The sequence below is a fragment of the Drosophila subpulchrella genome, chromosome X (genome assembly GCF_014743375.2).
Source record: "Drosophila subpulchrella strain 33 F10 #4 breed RU33 chromosome X, RU_Dsub_v1.1 Primary Assembly, whole genome shotgun sequence".
Classification (NCBI taxonomy): domain Eukaryota; kingdom Metazoa; phylum Arthropoda; class Insecta; order Diptera; family Drosophilidae; genus Drosophila; species Drosophila subpulchrella.
In genome coordinates, this window is record NC_050613.1 from 24,369,563 (window position 1) to 24,391,565 (window position 22,003).

The 22,003-nt window shown below is 42.4% G+C and overlaps 3 protein-coding genes across 5 annotated transcripts in view; all 3 read left to right on the forward strand.

The window, feature by feature from the left end:
- The window catches only part of LOC119558196 (GAS2-like protein pickled eggs), a 62,585-nt gene that overhangs the window by 22,604 nt on the left and 17,978 nt on the right, over positions 1-22,003 (forward strand). For all 3 annotated transcript variants that reach the window (XM_037871484.1, XM_037871482.1, XM_037871483.1), the window contains exon 3: positions 8,901-9,287. In XM_037871484.1, the coding sequence (XP_037727412.1) occupies positions 9,120-9,287 (168 nt within the window). In that variant the 5' untranslated portion in view covers positions 8,901-9,119. The remainder of the gene's footprint in view (positions 1-8,900; positions 9,288-22,003) is intronic.
- Positions 9,894-14,471, forward strand: LOC119558195. Its single transcript, XM_037871481.1, has 2 exons — positions 9,894-10,492; positions 10,563-14,471. The coding sequence occupies exons 1-2, from the start codon at positions 10,051-10,053 to the stop codon at positions 14,378-14,380; spliced, it is 4,260 nt and encodes a 1,419-aa protein (XP_037727409.1). The 5' UTR covers positions 9,894-10,050; the 3' UTR covers positions 14,381-14,471.
- On the forward strand, positions 18,148-19,728 carry LOC119558198 (putative ATP-dependent RNA helicase CG14443). The gene has a single exon (XM_037871485.1). The coding sequence runs from the start codon at positions 18,299-18,301 to the stop codon at positions 19,703-19,705; it is 1,407 nt and encodes a 468-aa protein (XP_037727413.1). The 5' UTR covers positions 18,148-18,298; the 3' UTR covers positions 19,706-19,728.

A 22,003-nucleotide genomic window follows, 5' to 3' on the forward strand; every position in this document is an offset into this window, starting at 1 on the left:
CCCCTCTCTGGGCCCAAAGTGCGAGTGAGATGGCGACGGCATTAAGCCTGATTAGGCCGGGCCAAAAAGAAAGGCAACAATAAAGACGCACAAAAAAACGGTGGGGAAAAAACTCATAAGTGATGGCGGGGCGACCAAAAGAAAACAAAAGTAAACCCGGCACAAGTTCAAGGTCAAGAGCGGAGAAGAGCCCAGAGAGAGAGTGCAGAAGAGAGCGGAAAGCTGCGCTTCAGGTCTGTCACACACACACACACACAAGCACACGAGCGAAAGGTGAAACTGCGAGCGAGGGAGAAGGCAAGGGGGTGGGGCACGGCTGTGGGAGCGAGAGAGCACGAGCTGTGTGCAGCAGCAAGAACTTCGCAGCATCAATACAAACACAAAAGTAACAATAAAACAAGTACAGTCACAATTCGCTAAGTTAAACTCTAAGATTTATTGAATGTAAATTTGAAGTTTATGGAGTTTAAAAAGTTTAGAACTAGAACTCAGAAGTTTACAAAAATTATTAATACGACAAAATTAAAAAAATGTCTTTCTCTTTAAATGAAACTATATAATAACACCAAGTTAGCCCTTAGAAATGGATTCTGCGTTACTGAACTTTCACATATAATGTGGTATACTATCATCCTCTTAAGGCTTAAAAAAATGTATAGCCCTAAAACTTGTACACTTACTGAGTAAACATTTTGTTTACAATGAACCTCTTATCTTTCAGTTAAAATTCGCTAACTTAAACTCTAAGATTTACCGATAATAAATAGAAGATTATGGAGTTTAAAAAGTTTAGAAATAGAGCTCAGAAGTTTACAAAAATTATTAATCCGACAAAATTAAAAAAAATATCTTTCTCTTTAAATGAAAGTATAAAATAACACCCAATTAGCCCTTAGAATTTTCACATGTAAGGTGATATACTATCATCCTCTTAAGACCTAACAAAATTTATAACCCTACAACTTGTATACTTACTGAGTAAACATTTTGTTTACAATTAACCTCTTATCTTTCACTAAAAGTCGTCATACTGATGTTTCACTGTGCCGGGGGAAAGAATCAGGTAAAACAGCAGCCGGAACGCAACAACAAAGGCGAAGGCAACTTGAAGCCATGGTTAATGAAAGTCAGACAGTGGGCGGGGCTGAAACTGAAAAACATTAGAAGTGGCGAGGCAGAAAAACGCTTGCAATCGCCGCCTTTGTCCCCTTTTTTTGCCACCGTCTTCTCTCCTTGGCCAAAAGCCCACTTTAACGCACTGAAGTGCTACCGCCATTACGTCATTGAGCGTGGAGTAAACATATATGTATATATATTATATACATATATTTATACATTCTAGACCACGATCACAGTCGCTGGGTGCCCGTACCGTTTGGTATCTGAGTTTTAGATAGTGCAAAAACCTTTCTAGTTTGCTCAATGTAATCCCCACATTGACTGATGGATCAACTGATAAGATTTGTCAACACCCTACTTTTATGAGAATCAATTCCCTTCGGTGAGTATTGAAAGTAAAAAAAGGGAAGTGATATTTTAGTATAATATAACATGAAAATTTATATCATTCAAAAATCTAAGCATAGTTTTGGGTCACCTTTCTCCTATCCAAAAGTTAGTGGAGTGAAGAAACCCCTGTAAAATCTTGAAATCCAAAGATTTCTAAAACTATCCAAGGGCTAAAAACCTCTATTCTATTAATTATATTTATTTTTAGAAGTAATAAATCTGAGCTCAGTTTTGGGTCACCTTTCTCCCATCCAAAAGTTAGTGGAGTAGTCCAAGTTTTTAAAGAGGAACCCCTGTAACATATTGAAATCCAACGATTTCTAAAACTATCCAAGGGCTAAAAAACCTCTATTCTATTAATTATATTTATTTTTAGAAGTAATAAATCTGAGTTCAGTTTTGGGTCACCTTTTTAGAGGAGTGGATTGAGTTATTAAAAAGGAACCCCTGTAAAATCTTGAAGTCCAAAGATTTCAAAAACTCCACAAAGAAAACTTACATGCCAAGGGCTAAAAATCTCTATTCTATTAATTATATTTATTTTTAGAAGTAATAAATCTGATCTCAGTTTTGGGTCACCTTTCTTACATCCAAAAGTAAGTGGAGTAAAATCTTGAAATCCAAAGATTGCTAAAACTATCCACAAAGAAAACTTGTATGCCAAGGGCTAAAAACCCCCTATTCTAGCTAGCATGTTTAATTATATTTATTTTTAGAAGTAATAGTAGAAATAATATGTCGACAATATTAATTAGGGGTATCCTTCAGCGTAGGTCATTGCATTGGTCTGCAAAGTCGACCACAGCACTATTCCCCCTGGCTGTTGCTGTCCCCCTCTGCGTTCTCTCGCTTGCTCCATCTCTCTCGCTCGCTCTTGAGGCAACCCACACTGCGCAGCTGCGACTGCGCAAATGACTTTGAGTTGAGTTCGACTCCGCAGCTCCAAGCTGAGCTATTGTTGTTGTTCTCGTTACTGTTGTCATTTAAAGTCTAATCAAAACATTTGAAGTTACTTAAGAAACCTACGCAGCTTAAGTTGCGTTTCTTGTTTCGAATTCGAATTCTTAACTTGTCGCAGCTTTGTCTTTGTTTTTTTTTCTTTCCCATTCTTTTTTTCTTACGCAGACGGAGGCAAAATATATTGTAAATTAAGTTTCTGCGACATTTCTACAAAAAGCGGCCACTCAGCTACAAGTTTTTGTTGTTGCTGCCGCTGATTTGCAGTTCTTTGGTTTTTGTATTGTGTTTTCTTTGCCCTTTCAAATGATATAGCGGCTTTAGAAGGTTAACATATGTGTGAGTGGAAGTTTGATCTACTTAAGGCCAGACGAGACAAAACCAAAAAAAAAAAAAATAAAAAAAAATACTTCTTTCTTTGTGTTGTGGAGCTCAATCATTTGCCTTGGGTGAGTCAGTTTTGTGAACTTTAATTTTGGCCCGACGCCAGTGAATTTCCTTACTCGCTTACTGCTACCCTCCCACTCTCGTAATCCCCCTCGTAGTGCTCAGCTAGTCCAAGGTCGTCGTCCTCCCACACACGCCACCCACTCCACACTCCAATAAAATCGTCAGGCGACATCACCGTCAGCACCCAACACCATCTGACTAATATATAAGTATCTATAGAGCACAAAAATTACACAGTGGTTCTGGAATGTAAGAAATACATCATTTAAATATAAAATCGAGTGGTAGACGCGTGCAGACTATTACAAACATACGTTTATAAAATTATATTGGCACTCAACGTGTCATTCAATTAATTGGCGCCCAACGCGGGGCCTGCATTTATGATACCATAAACCTAACTCAATAAATTAATACCGAGTTTGGCAATGAGTTGTTTGTTCACAAAATAACACTAATATCCACAATAATCGTAAAGTTGAAATGAAAAATTCAGCTTAGATATTCATGAATTCATTATAAAAATGCATAAATAACGTTTAAAACAAAAATTATTTTTTACATCTGTCTAAAATAACCAAATTAATAACATAGCTGTGCTTCAGGTTCGATTCCCATAAAATATGCAATTTTTTAAAGCAGTGAGCATGTTAAGTTTTGATGCTCATATGGTGAACACAGCCGGAATGAAATAAATCACCTTGTAGCTTAGTTTTCTTTATTCATATCTATTAGTTATGTAATAATTAATTCACAGTCGACCGCGGTCGAATTTCAGAGATTTGGTTATAATAAATATGTTACAATATGGTTTCCACTTTCCACAATGCAAACCACTGTCAATACAATCAACCTACTGTGCTAGAACTTTTTTTTTTTGCATACTAAATTTTTTGATTCTTAACTACAAAATGGCGGCGCCGGCTCTCCTTTTGTCTGGCGTCTATTGATTTAGCCGTAAATGACAAAACGGAAAAGCACGGAGACAAAGCGTCAAAAAGGAAACTCCGGCAAGTGCATTTAGCCAAATGAGCGGGGAAAATGCGACGCGGAAAATGAGGAGGAATAGTATAGGATAGTGTGCTGACATTTATGGCAACGATGCCTGATGGGCTGGTGATGGGATATTGTGCATATGCATGGGATGGAGATGGAATTGGAATGCAATGGTGCCCATCGGTGGGGTGGATGATGACAATGCATCAACGGACAAAGGAGCCAAAAGGGAACGGGCCACAAAAGGAGCTAAACATTCCTATGGGGGTATTATGCAAAGGAGGAGGAAAATATAATATATTGGGAGAGGCCCAACTCCATTCGAGTGCCGTGTGTTACCATTGTTGTTGGCCCTCAATGGCTGAAAATGGATAACTTGTGAAAATAACTTTTGCACTTGAACGAGATTTCAAATGTTGTTGTTGAATGGGGAGCACTCGACGGAGACAGAGACAGCGACTGCATCCATTACACACATCTGTACATATATGCACTGTCAAAATCATGGTCCATGGTCCATGGTCCACATTCGACACTGAAATTTCTGACAGATGCGAGTGCATCAAGTTCGGATGCTTTCGAGAGTGGTGGGGATGGAGATGATGGAAGATGGAGCTGCTTGGAAGCGATACGGAGTGGGAGTGTGAACTGCATTCCCATTGAATGTTGTTGCCTGCAACGAAATCGTTTCGATTGTCGCTTCAAGTGTCATTGAACGTTTGGGTGGCATATAAGGAAAATATGGGGAAAGAGCTGTGGAGGAGAACTCTCTGGGGGAGTGCACTGAAAAAAAGATGGAAACTCTTCGATATAGATAGCTATAGCTCAAAGGTATTCTGAAATATGTAAAGTATTGAGGGTTCCCAGGGAAAGTACCTGTATATAACACTTGATTAGCACTCCTACTTTACACCATCTATTTCTAACTCTCCGGGGAGTGCACTGAAAAAAAGATGGGAACTCTTCGGAATAGATAGATCTATAACTCAAAGGTATTCTGAGATATGTAAAGTATTGAGGGGTTCCCAGGGAAAGTAACTTTATATAACACTTAATTAGCACTCCTACTTAACACCATACATTTCTAAGCCTTTTCTAGTGCTTTAATCAAGCCGACATTTTGAAGTATCTCTTGGATATGCAATAGATACTTGATATCTTGTTTCATTTACACTTGAAGTCCCCAAGTGTCTGGTATAACTTTCCTATTGGGTCCATAGTGTATCGATATGTGTGTACCACCCCCCACCCAATTTTTCCCTAGTATTGTGAAACTCTATCGCATGACCCAACTACAAATACAAATACAAGCTCTATCTCTTTTGCGATGTTTGTAATTGTTAATTGAAAAAGTCAACAGCAGCAGGCAGCAGAAAAAAAATCCAATTCGATACTCTTATAACATATTTTCCATACTCACTGTGGTTGTTTTTGCTGTTATCAAACTTCACACTCTCGATCACTTTTACTGTCATGCGGCAATTCACACTTTACCATTGTGAAAAGTGGGGAAAAGCTAAGGAGAAATACAAAAAGATGGAAAAGTGTGGTATTTATTAGTTCCCTTGTTGTCAGCACTTAGTTTAAAGAACTGAAAAACAACAGCAAGATAATGATATATGACCTAGAGTTTAATAACAATCAGTCTTATCATTACAAAACAAGGAAGAACGCTATAGTCGAGTACCTCGACTATCAGATACCCGTTACTCAGCTAAAGGGACCAAAGGAAAATGGAGATATGCAAGCAGCAAATGCGCCACCTACCGGCGGTAGACAGATTTAAGCGTTGTGGGCGTTAGAGTGGGCGTGGCAAAGTTTTTTTTAAATCAATCGATAGGTATTGACGAGACCAATACATTTCAGTTTAAATTTTTTATCTACCATGAAAATTGTGGGCGCCACAGACTTGGGCGGTTTGTGGGCGTTGGAGTGGGCGTGGCATATTCGCATAATAAACTTGCGCTGCGCTCAAGCCTACGGAATCTAAATCTGAAATCTCGTTTCTCTATCTTTGATGTTTTCCGAGATATCCGCGTTCATATTTACGATTTTTTGAAGTTTGTGGGCGGTTTGTGGGCGTTAAAGTGGGCGTGGCAAACTTTTTTTAGGTCAGTCGGTAGGTATTGATGAGAACAATACATTTCAGTTAAAATTTTTGTTCTAGCATCAAAACTGTAGGAGCCACAGTTTTGGGCGGTTTGTGGGCGTTAGAGTGGGCGTGGCACTCTTTTGAAACAAACTTGCGCTGCGCAGGAATCTCAGGAATCTGCATGCCTAATCCCAGTATTGTAGCTCTTATAGTTTCCAAGATCTCAGCGTTCATACGGACAGACGGACAGACGGACAGACGGACAGACGGACAGACGGACAGACGGACAGACGGACAGACGGACAGACGGACAGACGGACAGACGGACATGGCTAGATCGACTCGGCTAGTGATCCTGATCAAGAATATATATACTTTATGGGGTCGGAAACGCTTCCTTCTGCCTGTTACATACTTTCCGACGAATCTAGTATACCCTTTTACTCTACGAGTAACGGGTATAATTATAAAAGTGCCACATTATTCCTATAATAATAATCTATATGACTATAGGCCATTTTAAAATAGCCACCATAAATCGAATAAAAAAAAATGATGCAATTAAATCAAGACAACCCGAAAGATAACTAGTTTATAGTATACCATATATCATTATAGTATAACTATACTTGAGGAAGTCCCTTAACGATAGAAGCTGTTTTAAACGATAGACAACGTAATATTGAAGACTTGCAGCAATATCTGATAATGAAAATAAGGTCTGGGAATGGGAACTTTGTTAAGATAAGGGAAAAGTTTCACGCCTGACAGAACACAGAAGCATTGTAAACAATACGGTGAATGGACGTGAAATGCGGGGGAGTTTTAATGACAATTTCGAATGTGGAAATCAGCAATGGCCAAAATAAAAAAAAAAAACAAAAACGGCAGAGGCACACATTCAATTACCGGACTTGGCGATGGGGAGGAGATTGGATCGCATTGGATTGGAATGGGACAGGCCTTATATGCGAATCGATGCCGACGACGCATCCTATGCAAAATGTGTGTGTTGTTTATACATTTCGCTGTGTTTGGATGCGGATTTTTTAATTAAATTCACTTTCAAAAATACCGCTAATCATTCGAACAAAAGGCCAGCGAGCATTTGCATATTTGTTTGTCTCGAAAGCTTGCGACTTTTTGATTTTTTCTTTTTTTTTTTTTTTTGCATCTTTTCAGTCATTCTCTGGCTTGGTGGGTCAACAGCAGGGGGCGTGGCATGTGAATAGATTGATCGATCTAGGCAAAAAAAAAGATAGATTTTCGCAAGTGCGAAAGTGAAAACCAAATCCGGGGGATGAGATGCGGATTTGCCCAAAAAGCCCAACCAAAACCAAAATAAACCCCCCGGAGGTTTACCAACTCCGGCGGCAATGATTTCTTTAGCTTAACCCATCAATGGCCAGCAAATTAGCCAACACACATGGGTTTTTGTACTTGCCCGCATGCGAATGCGAATCCGAATCTCCCAATAGCGATCCGATTCCGAATCCGCCTGATCATTTTGAAAAAACAGAAAAAAATACACGTAAGTTGCCAAATCGGTGCGCCTTAATTAAGACCAGCCTCATCGGGAATGAGGCGGTTACGTAAGCACTTAATACAGCTCCGGGGACCAACGGATCCAATAGCCAGGCGAATTAAACACACAAAACATTTAAAATACACACGCCGAAAACCAAAAACCGAATATCGAAAAACCGAACATTGGAATGCCAATGCGAATGGGATTCGATTTCTTTAAGCTTTGTTCCCACTCTCTCACCCATTGGTTTCTTTCTTTTATTATTACCGATCGATCGGTCCTAAAAGATTGCGACCTGGCCTAATTATTATAAAGCAGGTGTGGCAAAGGTGTGGATATGGTTCTGAATTCGCAAAACAGTTTGTGTTTAATTCTATGCGTATACCTTATAAAGAATGTTGAGTTCAGCGTTCTTACTTGGCTATTCTGATGTTTTCAGACTTTAGGAACTCTTGTTTTTATATTATAATATGATTTTATGATCTTTTAACCTTAATCATAAAATGTAATATAATAAAATCTTTCAAAAAGGTTTATTTCCCATTTTCCTTAGCAAACCTTTACATAGCTTTTATAGCCATATTTATAGATTATATTAAATACACATACGAACAATTCCCTTCGCTTTCCTTTGTCCTGAAGTCGCTGCAACAAAGGTTTAATCCCATCGGAGGATTAATGAGGGGCGGAGGCTTTAAAGACCAACCTGTTCTGATGGCCCAAGGTCAAATCCTGTTGCGGCATCCTTATGCAACGATAATTCGATAAACGCTTTTGATAAGCCATAAGTTTTATGACCGACCTTGGATGGTTGGTGCAGTAGTTGGTGGTCGATCTCCCCCCTTTTCGAGCGAAGTTCACAGTTCAATTGGACTCACCGCTAATTACTCAATATAAAAGCGACCTGTTAATGAGATGGGGGTAAAAATAAAATGAAGTATAAGGGGCACTTGGGGTGTGAGATGCCATTAACCCGGCGCCCAATACCAACTTTGTTTTCCAGCTGCTGCTGTTGCTGCTGCTGCTGCTGTTGGCTTGTCTGGGCCTTTTTCAAGTCACCGACTTTTATGTTTTATTTATTGATTTTATTTGTATAACTTTTGCAGCCAGCGGCGGCGGTTTGCCGTTGCCGCTGCGGTTTTCAGTACCATAATTATGTCAGCTGCAGTGGCACAATCATAAATTTACGCCGTTTTGGTGCAACAATTTTTACGATTTATTATCCACTTGCCGGCAATCTGATTGTATATCATCAATCAACGGGCTTTTCCGCTAAAAAAAAAGTTGGCCAAATTCTTTTGTTTCTCAAAGCTAAAATTTTGTTACTAAAATATATAAAAAATATATACGTTTTTTCCCTCATTTCAGCTCAATATCGAACCGAACCGAAACGCTAATCCGAACCAGACGCGATGCACTGCAACCAAAAGCGTAACGAAAACACGACGACAAATCTTTGCTAAGGTCTGAAGAATAAAAAAAAAAAAAATAAATAAATAATAAGAAAACAAAATATTGAAATCGAAAGCTAAGGCAAGGGAACTGTGATTTGAGTTCCAGAAAGATTAAGAATAAACTACCGACGCGATGGCCATGTTGGAGGCGAGGCCGTACAGGCCATTTAAGTCCAGCGAGGAGTACCTGGAGGCCATGAAGGAGGATCTGGCCGAATGGCTCAGCACACTCTATCCGGAACTGAGCATCAATGCCGAAAACTTCATGGATCGCTTGGACACAGGCGTGGCATTGTGCAAGGTAAGTCAAGTCCCCCCCCTAAAATCGTGAAAGCATATTCACACATATAAAATATCCATCCAACCCACCCATCCACATACATCTCGACACTCGCAAGTGCTAAGAGCTCGACAGATTTCCATTTCATCTTTTATGCCTCGGCTAAAGAGCTTCTTACCTGGCCAACGGCACTCCAGCAGGAAAAAGCCTGGAAAAAATCCAGGTCACCGGGGGTTCATTGAGCCAGCTTAGTTGCTCAACCGTAAGCATTTTGTGAACAGTTCATAATTTAAATGAAGCCCAGAAAAAAGCCAGGGGGCAGGGATAATGAGAGCGGAGGAACAAAAGGATTCCCTTGAATAAGTATAAAATCCGTAAATTAACCTAAAGGCATGGCCAATTGTAGCTAAGCTGGAAGAGCATATTATTTTATAACAATAATCTAAATTTTCTAAAAAAGGTTGGGTAAATCCCGGTAAAATATATAATTTTTACCATTTTAAATTTATAAGTAATCCACTTAAATGCATCTATCCAAAATTTAATTAAACGAGCTGAAAACATGTTCCAAACTTGGGATCAAGTGGGCTGTGGAGCCCCAATGTCAGTAGCTGTACGGGACCCCTATGTTTTTCAGTTAGTTCCAATAGGTTTGAACACCGAACAACATCTAAATTTGCTACGCTCGTTTACTACCTTATATTATTTTCCAACATTTTTTCTCTTAATTTTTTTCAACGCCCTTTGTAACGTCGCAACATTGGGGTTTAAAAAGTAATGTAACATGCACATCATTGTCGATTGGCTAAACGAAACACTTTGCAAAGTAATACCAAAGCAAGAGAGCGGTTTGGTTCAAGAATCGGAAACAACACGCAGAATGGGCAATTCAGACAGCGATTCGGATGAATTTCCGTTTCTAGAGTTCGAATCAAATGGCGAGTTCGTACATCCAGAAAACGAACGCATTCAAAATACACAAGAAGTAGGCGTACAGGTTCCAGAATTGATCAGTCCTCGTAATGAACTGCGGGTTCCTGAATCGGAGACAAATTCAGAGCCCGAACCCATCCAGCAAGTAAGCCAATTGATTAGACGGTCAAACAATTTACCACGAGTTCAGACCGGGATGGTAAGGAAGAAGAAGATGGTGAAGATGTTGAGGTCGGTCAGGAAGCTTATTAGGCGAGCGAGCTACCATTCAAGAGCAGAGCGAAGAGGGCTAGGTAATAAAAAAAATCGAACTGTCTGCTTCTTAGAACAGAACTTGGTCCTAACCCCTTTCTCAACCCGCAGTAAATAATCATAATGAGACCCAACCTGAAAGTCTATCAAGCGGGGATGAAAGCGATCCACTTTTACCCGACTCTATAGCATCGCAGAATGAAACTGATATGCTGCCAGAGGATCTAGAAATGGGGCAGACATCTCTGGACGTATCCCGAGGTCCCGATTTTCAAGATTTCCCTACTGGAGCCGAAACTGAGTCTTCTGGGCCTGGTGGCCTGGATTCCGTAGATATAGAAATTGAAAACTTGTCGAGGATGATAACCGCTCGATTTCTGGATGATGCGGATGTGGGATTAATTACACACAGGAACGAACAAGATGCACCAATTGGAGTCGAAGGAGAGACTGCTGACATGGATTCCATCGAAAACATATCGAGGATGATACCAGCGCGATTTCTGGATGACCCGGAAGTGGAACCGATGACTCATAGGAACCAAGAGTCCGATGAACAAGATGAACGATGCGGATGTTCAATAGATACTGCTGACGTGGATTCCATCGATATAGAGATCGAAAACATGTCGAGGATGATGCCAGCCCGATTTTTGGATGAACCGGAAGTGGAATCGATGACTCATAGGAACCAAGAGTCCAGTGAACAAGATGTACGATGCGGATGTTCAAGAGATACTGCTGACACGGATTCCATCGATGTAGAAATCGAAATCATGTCGAGGATGATGCCAGCTCAATTTTTGGATGCTCCGGAAGTGGAATCTGTGACACATAGGAACCAAGAGTCCGCTGAACAAAATGTACGATGCGGATGTTCAAGAGATACTACTAACCAGGATTACATCGATATAGAAATCGAAATCATGTCGAGGATGATGCCAGCTCGATTTTCGGATGATCCGGAAGTGGAATCTGTGACACATAGGAACCAAGAGTCCGCTGAACAAAATGTACGATGCGGATGTTCAAGAGATACTACTAACCAGGATTCCAACGATATAGAAATCGAAATCATGTCGAGGATGATGCCAGCTCGATTTTCGGATGATCCGGAAGTGGAATCTGTGATAGATAGGAACCAAGAGTCCGCTGAACGAAATGTACGATGCGGATGCTCACGACATACTGCTGAAATGGATTCCATCGATATAGAAATCGAAAACATGCCGAGGATGATGCCATCCCGATTTTTGGATGATCCGGAAGTAGAACCGATGACACATAGGAACCAAGAGTCCGATGAACAAGATGTACGATGCGATTGTACAATAGATACTGCTGACATGGATTCTATCGATATAGAGATCGAATACATATCGAGGATGATACCAGCTCGATTTCTGGATGAATCGGAAGTGGAATCTGTGACAGATAGGAACCAAGAGTCCAGTGAACAAGATGTACGATGCGAATGTACAATAAATACTGCTGACATGGGTTCCATCGATATAGAGATCGAAAACATATCGAGGATGATACCAGCTCGATTTCTGGATGATTCGGATGTAGAACCGATGACACATGGGAACCAAGAGCCCGATGAACAAGATGTACAGTGCGGATGTACAAGAGATACTGCTGACATGGATTCCATCGATATAGAGATCGAATACATATCGAGGATGATACCAGCTCGATTTATGGATGATTCGGAAGTGGAATCTGTGACAGATAGGAACCAAGAGTCCAGTGAACAAGATGTTCGATGCGAATGTACAACAGATACTGCTGACATGGGTTCCATCGATATAGAGATCGAAAACATATCGAGGATGATACCAGCTCGATTTCTGGATGATTCAGATGTAGAACCGATGACTCATAGGAACCAAGAGTCCAGTGAACAAGATGTACGATGCGAATGTACAATTGATACTGCTGACATGGATTCCATCGATATAGAGATCGAAAACATATCGAGGATGATACCAGCTCGATTTCTGGATGATCCGGAAGTGGAACCGATGACTCATAGGAACCAAGTGTCCAGTGAACAAGATGTACGATGCGGATGTTCAAGAGATACTACTGGCCAGGATTCCATCGATATAGAGATCGAAAACATATCGAGGACGATACCAGCTCGATTTTTGGATGATCCGGAAGGGGAGCCGATGACACATAGGAACCAAGAGTCCGATGAACAAGATGTACAATGCGGATGTACAAGAGATACTGCTGACATGGATTCCATCGATATTGAAATCGAAAACATGTCGAGGATGATTCCAGCTCGTTTTTTTGATGATCAGGAATCGATGACACATAGGAACGAATATGAAGAGCCCGATGAAAGAAGAGGGACTGCTGACCAGGGTTTCGTCACTATAGCAATGGAAAACGAGTTCATACTTGCCGAACCCCAAGAGTCGAACCCCAACTTCGAAGACGAAATAATCAGTGAACATGAGAATATTAATTTGGAAGATACCGTGGATGCAATACTCGAAAGATCAACAACTTTAGGATCTTTTAAAGAAGGGTCTTCAGAATATTCTGGGTCGACAAAAACTCTACCTCCGAATGATTTGGATTCGGGCTCAACATCTTCTGAAGACGTGTTCTATGACTTGATAGAACATGATGGATTGTTTGGGTCGATAAGAACTCTACCTCCGAATGACTTGAATGCGGGCATTAGATCTTCTGAAGCATCGTCCTCTGAATTGGGTAATCACGATTCCGATAAGGATAAGGATGATGACTCAGACTCATATTTAACACCTCCTGAAGGGTTCTTTGAATCGATAAGAACTCGACCTCCAAGTGACCTCGATTGGAGTTCATCGGATTGTTCAGAGACCTCAAAAAAAGCCAAAGGATCTGAAGGGGGTGCTGAAAAGGAATATGATGATTTAATTGGGGCGGTAGAAACTCTGCCTTCAAATAACTGGAATGCGAAAGCACTGTCCTCCGAGTTGGATAATCAGGATTCCGATAAGGATAAGGATGATGAATGGTTTAAGGAGATAAGAACTCTGCAGAGCTCTTTAAGTGACTCAGATGTGTCCTTTGATTCATTTGTGGCGATAAGAACTCGACCTCCAAGTGACCTCGATTGGAGTTCTTCGGATTGTTCCGAGACCCCAGAAAAAGCCAAAAGACCTGATGGGGGCGCTGGACAGGAACATGATGAATTGATTGGGGCGATAGGAAGTCTACCTCCGAATAATTGGCACCCGGAAGCTGTGTCTTCTGAATTGGATAATCAGGATGATGAATTGCTTGAGGAACCAAGAACTCTACATAACTCTCCAAATGACTCGGAAGAGCCCTCTGAAGTGTCTATTGATTCGTTTGTGGCGGTAAGAAATCGACCTCCAAGTGGCTTCGATTGGAGTTCATTGGATTTCCCCGAGACCGCTGTCCAGGATGATTCAATTGAAGACGACCCCAAATACATAGATACTATAATGGATATTATTGCCATGCTCGTTCTTGAAAGGCCGAGCCGAATGCACGTGAGAATTGGGGTCAGAACCTACGAGTGGCGTAAGAATAAACCTGATGACGAATCGAATGAAATGGTAACATGGTTCTATACCGGGATCTCTGGCAGAACGGAGTTCTGCATTTCATGGCATGTAACCGAATCTAGCGTTGCCCTACTCAACGATGACGTCGATCGTATTGTTTCACAACATATCAAGGAAGCTATAGGTGAGTCTGTCGGTCCCAAATTGGTTACCAGGACCAAGGCCGCAGAACGTCAGACCAACCGCTCTCTGCAGAAAAAACGCGAACATGAATCCATAGCATCGAGGATCTTGCGAATTGCCGAAAAATTAAGCGATGCTCAAGCCAAGGTCAATGCATGTCGCAAGGATATCGAAAGTTATGAAGAGGAGCTTAATCGCAAAGATTAGCGATTAAGCCAACAGTCTATGGGATTATTTGTGATAAATTTTATGGTTAACCATTATTTGTTCGATTATATATATATATTATACATGGCTAAGGTCTTTCCTTTGATCCGTAATTCTATTCGCTTGGCTTGGCTTTTGGTTTTCTGTTCTGACTTTTTTTTGTTTTTAGTTTTTCGGTTTGGCTTGGTTTGGTTTGGGTGGCACATGCCACATGCCATAACCACAGCCACAACTATAGCTATAGCTCTAGCATAGCCCCCCGCCTTTTGGCCCTCTTTTCTGTTTTGTTGGCGCTGAGTGGCGCCAGTAGCACCCGACATCGTCACGCTGGAGGCCAATAGCAAGACCTCAACCCGTAGACAATTTGTCTTTACTTGTGCTGTTGATGTTGCAGTTGCTGTTGCCCCGTTGCAGTTGTTTTTCTGCTTTGCGGATTCGTATCTGCCACGAGATCTCCTTGCCCCCTTTTGGGGGTCTCCTGCTGCGCCGATCTTTTCTCGTGTCTTCCGAGTGTGTGGTTTTTTTTTTGTTTCTTTTTCCTCGAGGAACTTGGCCGAGAGTCCGTAGCCAAAAGTAAAGCCGGCCCCATAGAACATTGGAGTGTGCACACAAATAAAATATGATTAGTGTTGGACAATGTCGCTTGTCAGTCAGTTAGCCATCAGATTGCTATGAAATGTAGCGGAATCGTAAGTTCTATATTGTATTTTTTAAATGAATAATATTTTTAGAAATTTTTAACATTTAAAATACAATACTAAGATGCAAAAACTGTGAAGAATCAAAGCTTACATTTCCTTTTTTCCTATTTTTTGCTATGATATATTGTTGTAATTTATATTATTATTATAAAGATGTTTATGGGAATTTGCTAAATATATCTGTTAATATTTATTTCCCACAGTATTCTGATTTCTTAAAAGTGTTTATTATATTGTTTCCAACATGGATCTCCTTTTATCGAAGCTATCCACATATCTACCATTTTTGTGGGCTTGGTTAGGCTGGATAAGTGTGGACGGTAATGCTCTCTTCATACGGTTAGTGCCGATTATCCACTCCCCTAACCACTGTAGCCACACACAGCGATCCCGGCAGCCAGAGCCTCACCTGCGCACACACACACCTCACCTCGGATCTGGGATCTTGGATCTCGGATATGGCCCCCGTTCCCCGCGATTCCCCAATGGATCCCCCCATGGACCCATAGACAACTCCACCCCGAGGCGAGTGCTCGATATGGTGATGGATATGCGTGCAGCATAATCATGAAGTTGCTTTGATCTTCTGTCTGCGCTGTCTCGAAATAAATGAAATGACTCAGACAGGGGGCATAAATTTTGCACTGGCCAAAGATCAGGGGAAATCGGGGAATTGTGGAACTGCCGGAAATGTCATAAGCATAAATATAATTTTTGATAATTGTGTGTGTCGCGAAGCGTTAATGGAACTTTAATTGAAACTCCGGGAAAGAGAGAAGGGGTCTCTGGGGGGGTTTCAGTGTCTCGGGGTCTTAAACCAAAACAAATCTCTTTCAATGGCCATAGACGTTCTGAGGCGATGCAGTGCGATTTGATGTCTTCATCGTTCCAACAACGATCGTAATTACCACTTGATGGCCACTTTAAACGAAGGGTGGTCTGAAAACGGGGCGAGGGGCACACCCAGTACATACGTACTGGGGGCCAATTAGCCAAAGGAGATCGTTAGCTGTCTGACGATCATTAGCGAATTGCCTTAACGATCTGTACAGCCAATTGCTTGCCAATTTATCTAGTTAATTATACGGATTTTCTATAGTTAGAACTCCTCGTTTATGCATGCGTTTTATATACTTTTTTATTTGAATATTTCTTAAAGTGCTGTTGATCCCCCTCAGCAATTCCCATTGAGCAACTTTGTTGCCGACTCTCTTCCGCTATTTTTTTTTTGTAGCTTTTTGGGCATTTTGTTTGGCTTTCGTCGTCGGCTAATTGAATTTGATAAAAAGCCAGCGAATGTTTTTAATTGACCACACATCCAGACACTCACACAGCCGCCAATTATACGGAGATAGATAACCCAACGGGGGCAGATAGTGCCCAGCTCTCTTTTGGGTCTTTCGATTGGGCAAGAGAGCTCTGCACTTCCGCCAGCGGAGTCCGAACCCGTATCCGTATCTCAGTCCGGAACTGGGACAGTCCCCACTCGGGAAATGAAACACATTGAAGACCATAAAAGTCCACTTGTGTTATTAAAAACGAATCAGATTAATGCAGAACTGGAATTCTTTAAATAAAACTATATTACAAGCCCTGGACAAAACATAACCTGGCAAACTTTGGTATATGATATTAATATAAGGGAATTAAAATTACTAATTTTTACCAACTTTTACAATACTTCAAAATAACAGTATAGAACTTAAAGTTGCAGTAGAAAATGGTATTTTATGAGAGTAAGTTAAGGAAGGTATTTTTCCAACACCAGACCACAAAAGTTCTCATGAAATACAAATGCATTAGATTACTAAGGACTGGGATTTTTAAATATAACCATAGTGCATGCCCTCGATAAAACATTACATTAAAAACCATGGTGCATAAAAATATTAAATATATCTTTTACAAACAATTGTATACCAACCTGATATTTTAGAATACTTAAAAATAACAGTATAGAACTCGAATAATAAATGGTACGAACCACCTAGCAGCATCCCTGGCAAACCGAATCTCAACGAGAAGAAGACTAAAGCGAAGGCACCCCGGTGATCTCTGGACAAGAGGACGTCAGGTCTCTCGAGTCCTAAAGCAATGAAATTGTTCAATTATTGTAAATATTGTTAATCTCCTTTTCTGTTATGTTTCCATGTCAATTTTTCCTCTTCGTAGACAACGTTTTATAGCCATTAAGTTGGCTGATCAACGTTAAATAAATAAATTTGTTATACTAAAAAAGGTATTTTATGAGAGTAAGTTTCTAAAGACGGTTTTTTCCAACACTAAGATGGGTTGGCCAACACCAAAGTCCAGAGTTGTCTTGTCTCCTTTTTCGTTGACAGTTCGCCAACTAGCCAAGTGAAAATTTTCAATGTCTTGCCGAAAAGTAATTGTGAGAAAGAGCTCTACAAAAATGTGCGAAAAAGGTGAAAAACTGGCGATGAAGAAGAATAAAGACGATGTGTTAGAGGAGAAAGAAAACGAGAAGGTCGTGAAAATCCACCAAGAACTTAAACGTTTGCCGAAGAAATCTGGCGAAAAAGTTGCGACGGGCAAGGATGAAAGGCAGAATATTCGGTTCCGTGGGCGTTCCGAGTCATCAAGCTCATCCAGCTCGGAATCCAGCTCTTCCAGCTCGGAATCGAGTTCGAAATCCTCCAGCTCTGGCTCGCAGTCCGGTTCGGTGGCCAGTTCTTCATCTTTAGTAAATAAAAAGAAGAGTGACTTGCTGAGTCTTGCGCCGAGTCCCGAACTTATTTCCAATTCTTGGGTAAGCACCCCCCCTAAAAATACCCGCAAAAGTCGTTCCCCAAGCCGCAGGAGCCGTTCCCCAAGCCGCAGGAGCCGCAGTCGTCCACGGATTGTCAATCCTTGGAAAAGGGGTCCCATTGAAAATCCCCGTATAATTCATTCTCCGTCCGGACGCCGCAGTCCCCAGCGCGTTTACAATTCTTGGAGCAGCAGGACTCCCGCCGAAGGTCGCCAGAAGAGTCGTTCTCCGCTGAGAAGCCGCAGTCCCCAACGCATTATCAGGCGTTTTAGGAGCAGGACTCCGGCCGAAAATCGCCAGAAGAGTCGTTCTCCATTGAGGAGCCGCAGTCCCCAACGCTTTATTAAGCGCTGGAGGAGCAGGACTCCCCCTGGAAATTTCCAGAAGAGTCGCTCTCCGCTGAAAAGCCGCAGTCCCCAACGCATTTTCGATTCTTCCAGCAGCAGGATGCCCACCGAAAATCGCGAGATGGGTCGTCCTCGGCTGAAGAGCCGTATTTGCAATCCCTGGAAAGAGATCCTGTGCCCGGCTGATCGCGAGCAGAATGAATCGGAGCTGTACCGGAAACGCCACAAGATCTCCCTGGCCAGCTGCGATCCGCGACCCGCTCCCAAGCCTGTCCAGAATTTCCAGCGCAGCGGATTCGGCGAGAACATAATCCGGCGTCTGGAGCTCCGTGGCTTCGAGTCGCCCACACCCATCCAGGCCCAAAGTTGGCCGGTGGCCCAGTCGGGCAGCAACATGGTGATGGTCTCCGGCACCGGAACAGGCAAGACCTTGGGCTACCTGCTGCCGGGCATCATGAAAGTCCAACAGAAGCATCTATCGCAACGCCGCAATGATGGTCCGATTGTCCTGGTTCTGGTGGACTGTCGGGAGGCAGCGATTTTAGTCCACAAGGAGGCACAGTCCTTCACGAATCAGCACGAGCTACGGAGCCAGTGCATCTCGGGCAGCGTCTGGTGGAATGCCGCCACCGACTGTGAACTGTTGGTGGCCACGGCCGGTCGCCTGCTGGAAATATTGTCCGGCGATGGCCAGGAAATGGTCCTGGGTCGTTGCTCCTATGTGGTTCTCGACGACATAGACCGAATGATTGATGTCGGCTTGGAGGGCCAGCTGTGCCGCCTGCTCTGCCTGATGCGTCCACAGGCCCAGTTCGTCATCGCTTCGTCATCGTGGACGCGCAATCTTCAGCGGATGGCCCGCAAGTACATGGGCAACTACACCCTGATCCGTGTGGGTGGTCCCATCGATTCCAGCCAGGGACTCCAGAGCCTCCGCCAGCGGGTGGTGATGCTCAATTCGAGCCGCAAGACGCATCAGCTCAAGGAGGAGCTAACGAACATTTATGATTTGAGCGACACGCCCGGCAAGGTGGTGGTCTATGCCGAACGCCAGCGGTGCGTCGACGAGCTGGTGGCCTTCATCCGTGTGTTTGTGCCCTGCGCCGGCCTCCATGGCGGACGCACTGTCGCCGAACGGGATGCCATCATCCGTGCCTTTCGCACCGGCCGCTACAACATCATCGTGGTCACCGACATGACCCAGCGGGGACTGGACGTGCCGGGCATCAAGTATGTGATCAACTACGACTTCCCCAACTCCATCGAGGGCTATGTCCAACGTCTGACCAGAACGGGCTGCCTCTCGGTATCGCAGGGCTGCGAGGTCATCAGCTTCTTCACCAGAACCAACTTCAAACTCGCCAACGCTCTGGTCGCCTTTCTCGAGGAGCACAAGCAGAAGATTGAGCCGCGTCTCCATCAGATGGCCAAGGATAGAATTCGTCGCATCCAGAATCGACGCCCGGAACGTCCTCGTCGCGGCAATCATGGCAATCGCCATCAGTAAGAGCCAGCCAAGCCAAGTCAATCCGATGGATAGCAAACATTTTGATGGGTAAATGCCACCCCAGTCAGCGACTATTATAAATACTGGGTTAACCCAATAAATGTTTATCGATTACCTTGGTTAGTGCATACCAAATGGGGAGTTTGTTCGGGGGTTCGGTTCGGTTTGGGAATTCTGGAACTCGGGAGATCTGCGGGAGGGGTTCTAAAAAATGGGTAATGACGAATGGGGGGGCAGCGATTGCACGTCCCCAAAGAAAGTTGTGCATCCAGAGCGGAGAAGACGTGACGTTATGCAAGTAAAGAGCAGAAAGAAATGCACGGCAACCCATCAATATTCAAATAATGCAGTCTGAACCCGTCACGATATTTGTAATATAACATTTCTTATCACTTTACATGGCCAATGCATTCTTCGCTTTCTCAGAAAAATAAACTTCAAGTGGCAGAATGAAATTCTCAGATGTTTTTAGGATTGTTTATTGGAAATGGCTTACCATTGGGAATTTATTCTATAACTTATTTCCCATCTAAAATAGTTTGGTATATTATAAATATTAATATTTTTAAATAGTTCCCATTAAAACATATTAGTCCCAATCATTGAGAATCTATTCTATAAACTGATTCCTATCTGTAATAGTTCGGTAAATTATAAATACCCAACTAGATCTCGAATCGAATCATTTGGCTTCTGTCACCGATTTGCCGGTTCGCCTACCGTTCGAGTCTGACATATATGGGTCAATATTATCTATAAGGCCCCCCCCTTCGCCCATTGATTGCCGGAGTTATTTAGTTGTTTGCGCCAAAAGCAAATGGAAATGAATCAAAATTCATTAGAGGTGAATTTATTGTGTTGGCCATTTGATTTCAGTTTCAGCCCAGATCAAATATCTGGCCAATCGATCGGGTGGGCTGTTCGCCGGCCTGATTGGGGTGTGAAGGGGTTGTACGTGTATATCGCGGCTATATCACCGACAGATATCACAGGTGGCTTGGCTTGCAGCTGAGTTTTGTAAAAAAAGGAAATATATTATATATCTAAAAAAAAAAAAAAAAAAGGGGGGCGGCGGGCCGTGTCTAATCCGATTTTGACTTTATTAACGGTGCAATTTGTATCGACAACTGGCAGACGGGATCGGGAACGGGAACGGGAACCAACTGGCAGCCCGAAACTCCTAACTCTTTTAACTCTTAACTCCGAACTCCCGGGGACTGCGAGCCAAAGACCCCTAGCGATTATTATTTATGGCCGCGAGTGCTAACCCCACACTCCGCCCCCCACAAATTGTATGCTAATCGCTTGGACCCCGAGACATTGGCAGCTGTCCCAAGTGGAACTGGACATGGGGACATGGAACCTGGGGACCTGGAGCTCGATTGTTTTCCTTCGGTTACTATGAGTGTGCCTGATTTATGGAGTGTCGCTGACTAATTTGAGATCTTTCGAGGGGTGTGAGTTGCATTTTGCAGTTGGCAGTTGGGAGTTTTTTTTTCCCCCTCAGTTCGCAGTTGATTTTTTCCCAACTGCAAATGACCATTCTAGGGATGGCAGAAAAGCGTGACCAGCACAAGCCGAGAAATCACTCACGATCGTAACTGCACTGTTTCCAAATTTAGAACCGCAAAGGTCAGCTATGAGGGGGTGGAGTTGGTGGGTTGTGGTCCGAAAAAGGCAATCGATACAGCAATCGATCGATTGCGCTGACTCATCGTGGCTATTGATTGCGAAAAGTGTTTCTAGAAATGGGTTTGCAAAAATATGCATTCCAAAAAAGTATCTATAATGATTAGTAATCGATATAAGTGATTATGTTAATTTTAGACAATGGGAATGGCGATAGAAATATAAACAAATTATATGTTTAAAGTGTATAATCAAAGGCATTTAAATTTAAGATAGTGATCATTATAATTGAAGTTTAAGGTTATTTATTAATCGGTAAGGGATTTATAAAGTTCTTTGTGGTGACTGTACCATTTATTGGTAGTTTAACTCATCTTTACCTGATCTGGTCACACTGTATGTGCTTTTACCCGACCGTAAACAATAAAAAGACCGTTACAGCGATAACGATAAGCAGGCACGTATGCCATCCACTCGTTTTGTATCCGGCGGACCTCCACTTCAAAGACAAGGCCGCCACCCACTCCCACCAGTACCCCCCGCCCCCTCAGAAGGTTCCCACGCACGGGATGCGTGAGTGATGGCAACTGCCAACTTCTGTCAGTCCAAAAAAGAAAAATAACGATAGCAAAATCCGAAAGAAAATAAAAAACCAAAAACAATCCCGAA

What these genes read in the sequence shown, in the direction of transcription:
- LOC119558198 (XM_037871485.1), top strand. Translation starts at nt 18,299, where the DNA reads ATGCCCACCGAAAATCGCGAGATGGGTCGTCCTCGGCTGAAGAGCCGT.
- LOC119558195 (XM_037871481.1), top strand. Translation starts at nt 10,051, where the DNA reads ATGCACATCATTGTCGATTGGCTAAACGAAACACTTTGCAAAGTAATA. An exon ending in AGCAGAGCGAAGAGGGCTAG is followed by an intron (nt 10,493 to 10,562) that starts GTAATAAAAAAA and finishes CTCAACCCGCAG; the next exon opens with TAAATAATCATAATGAGACC.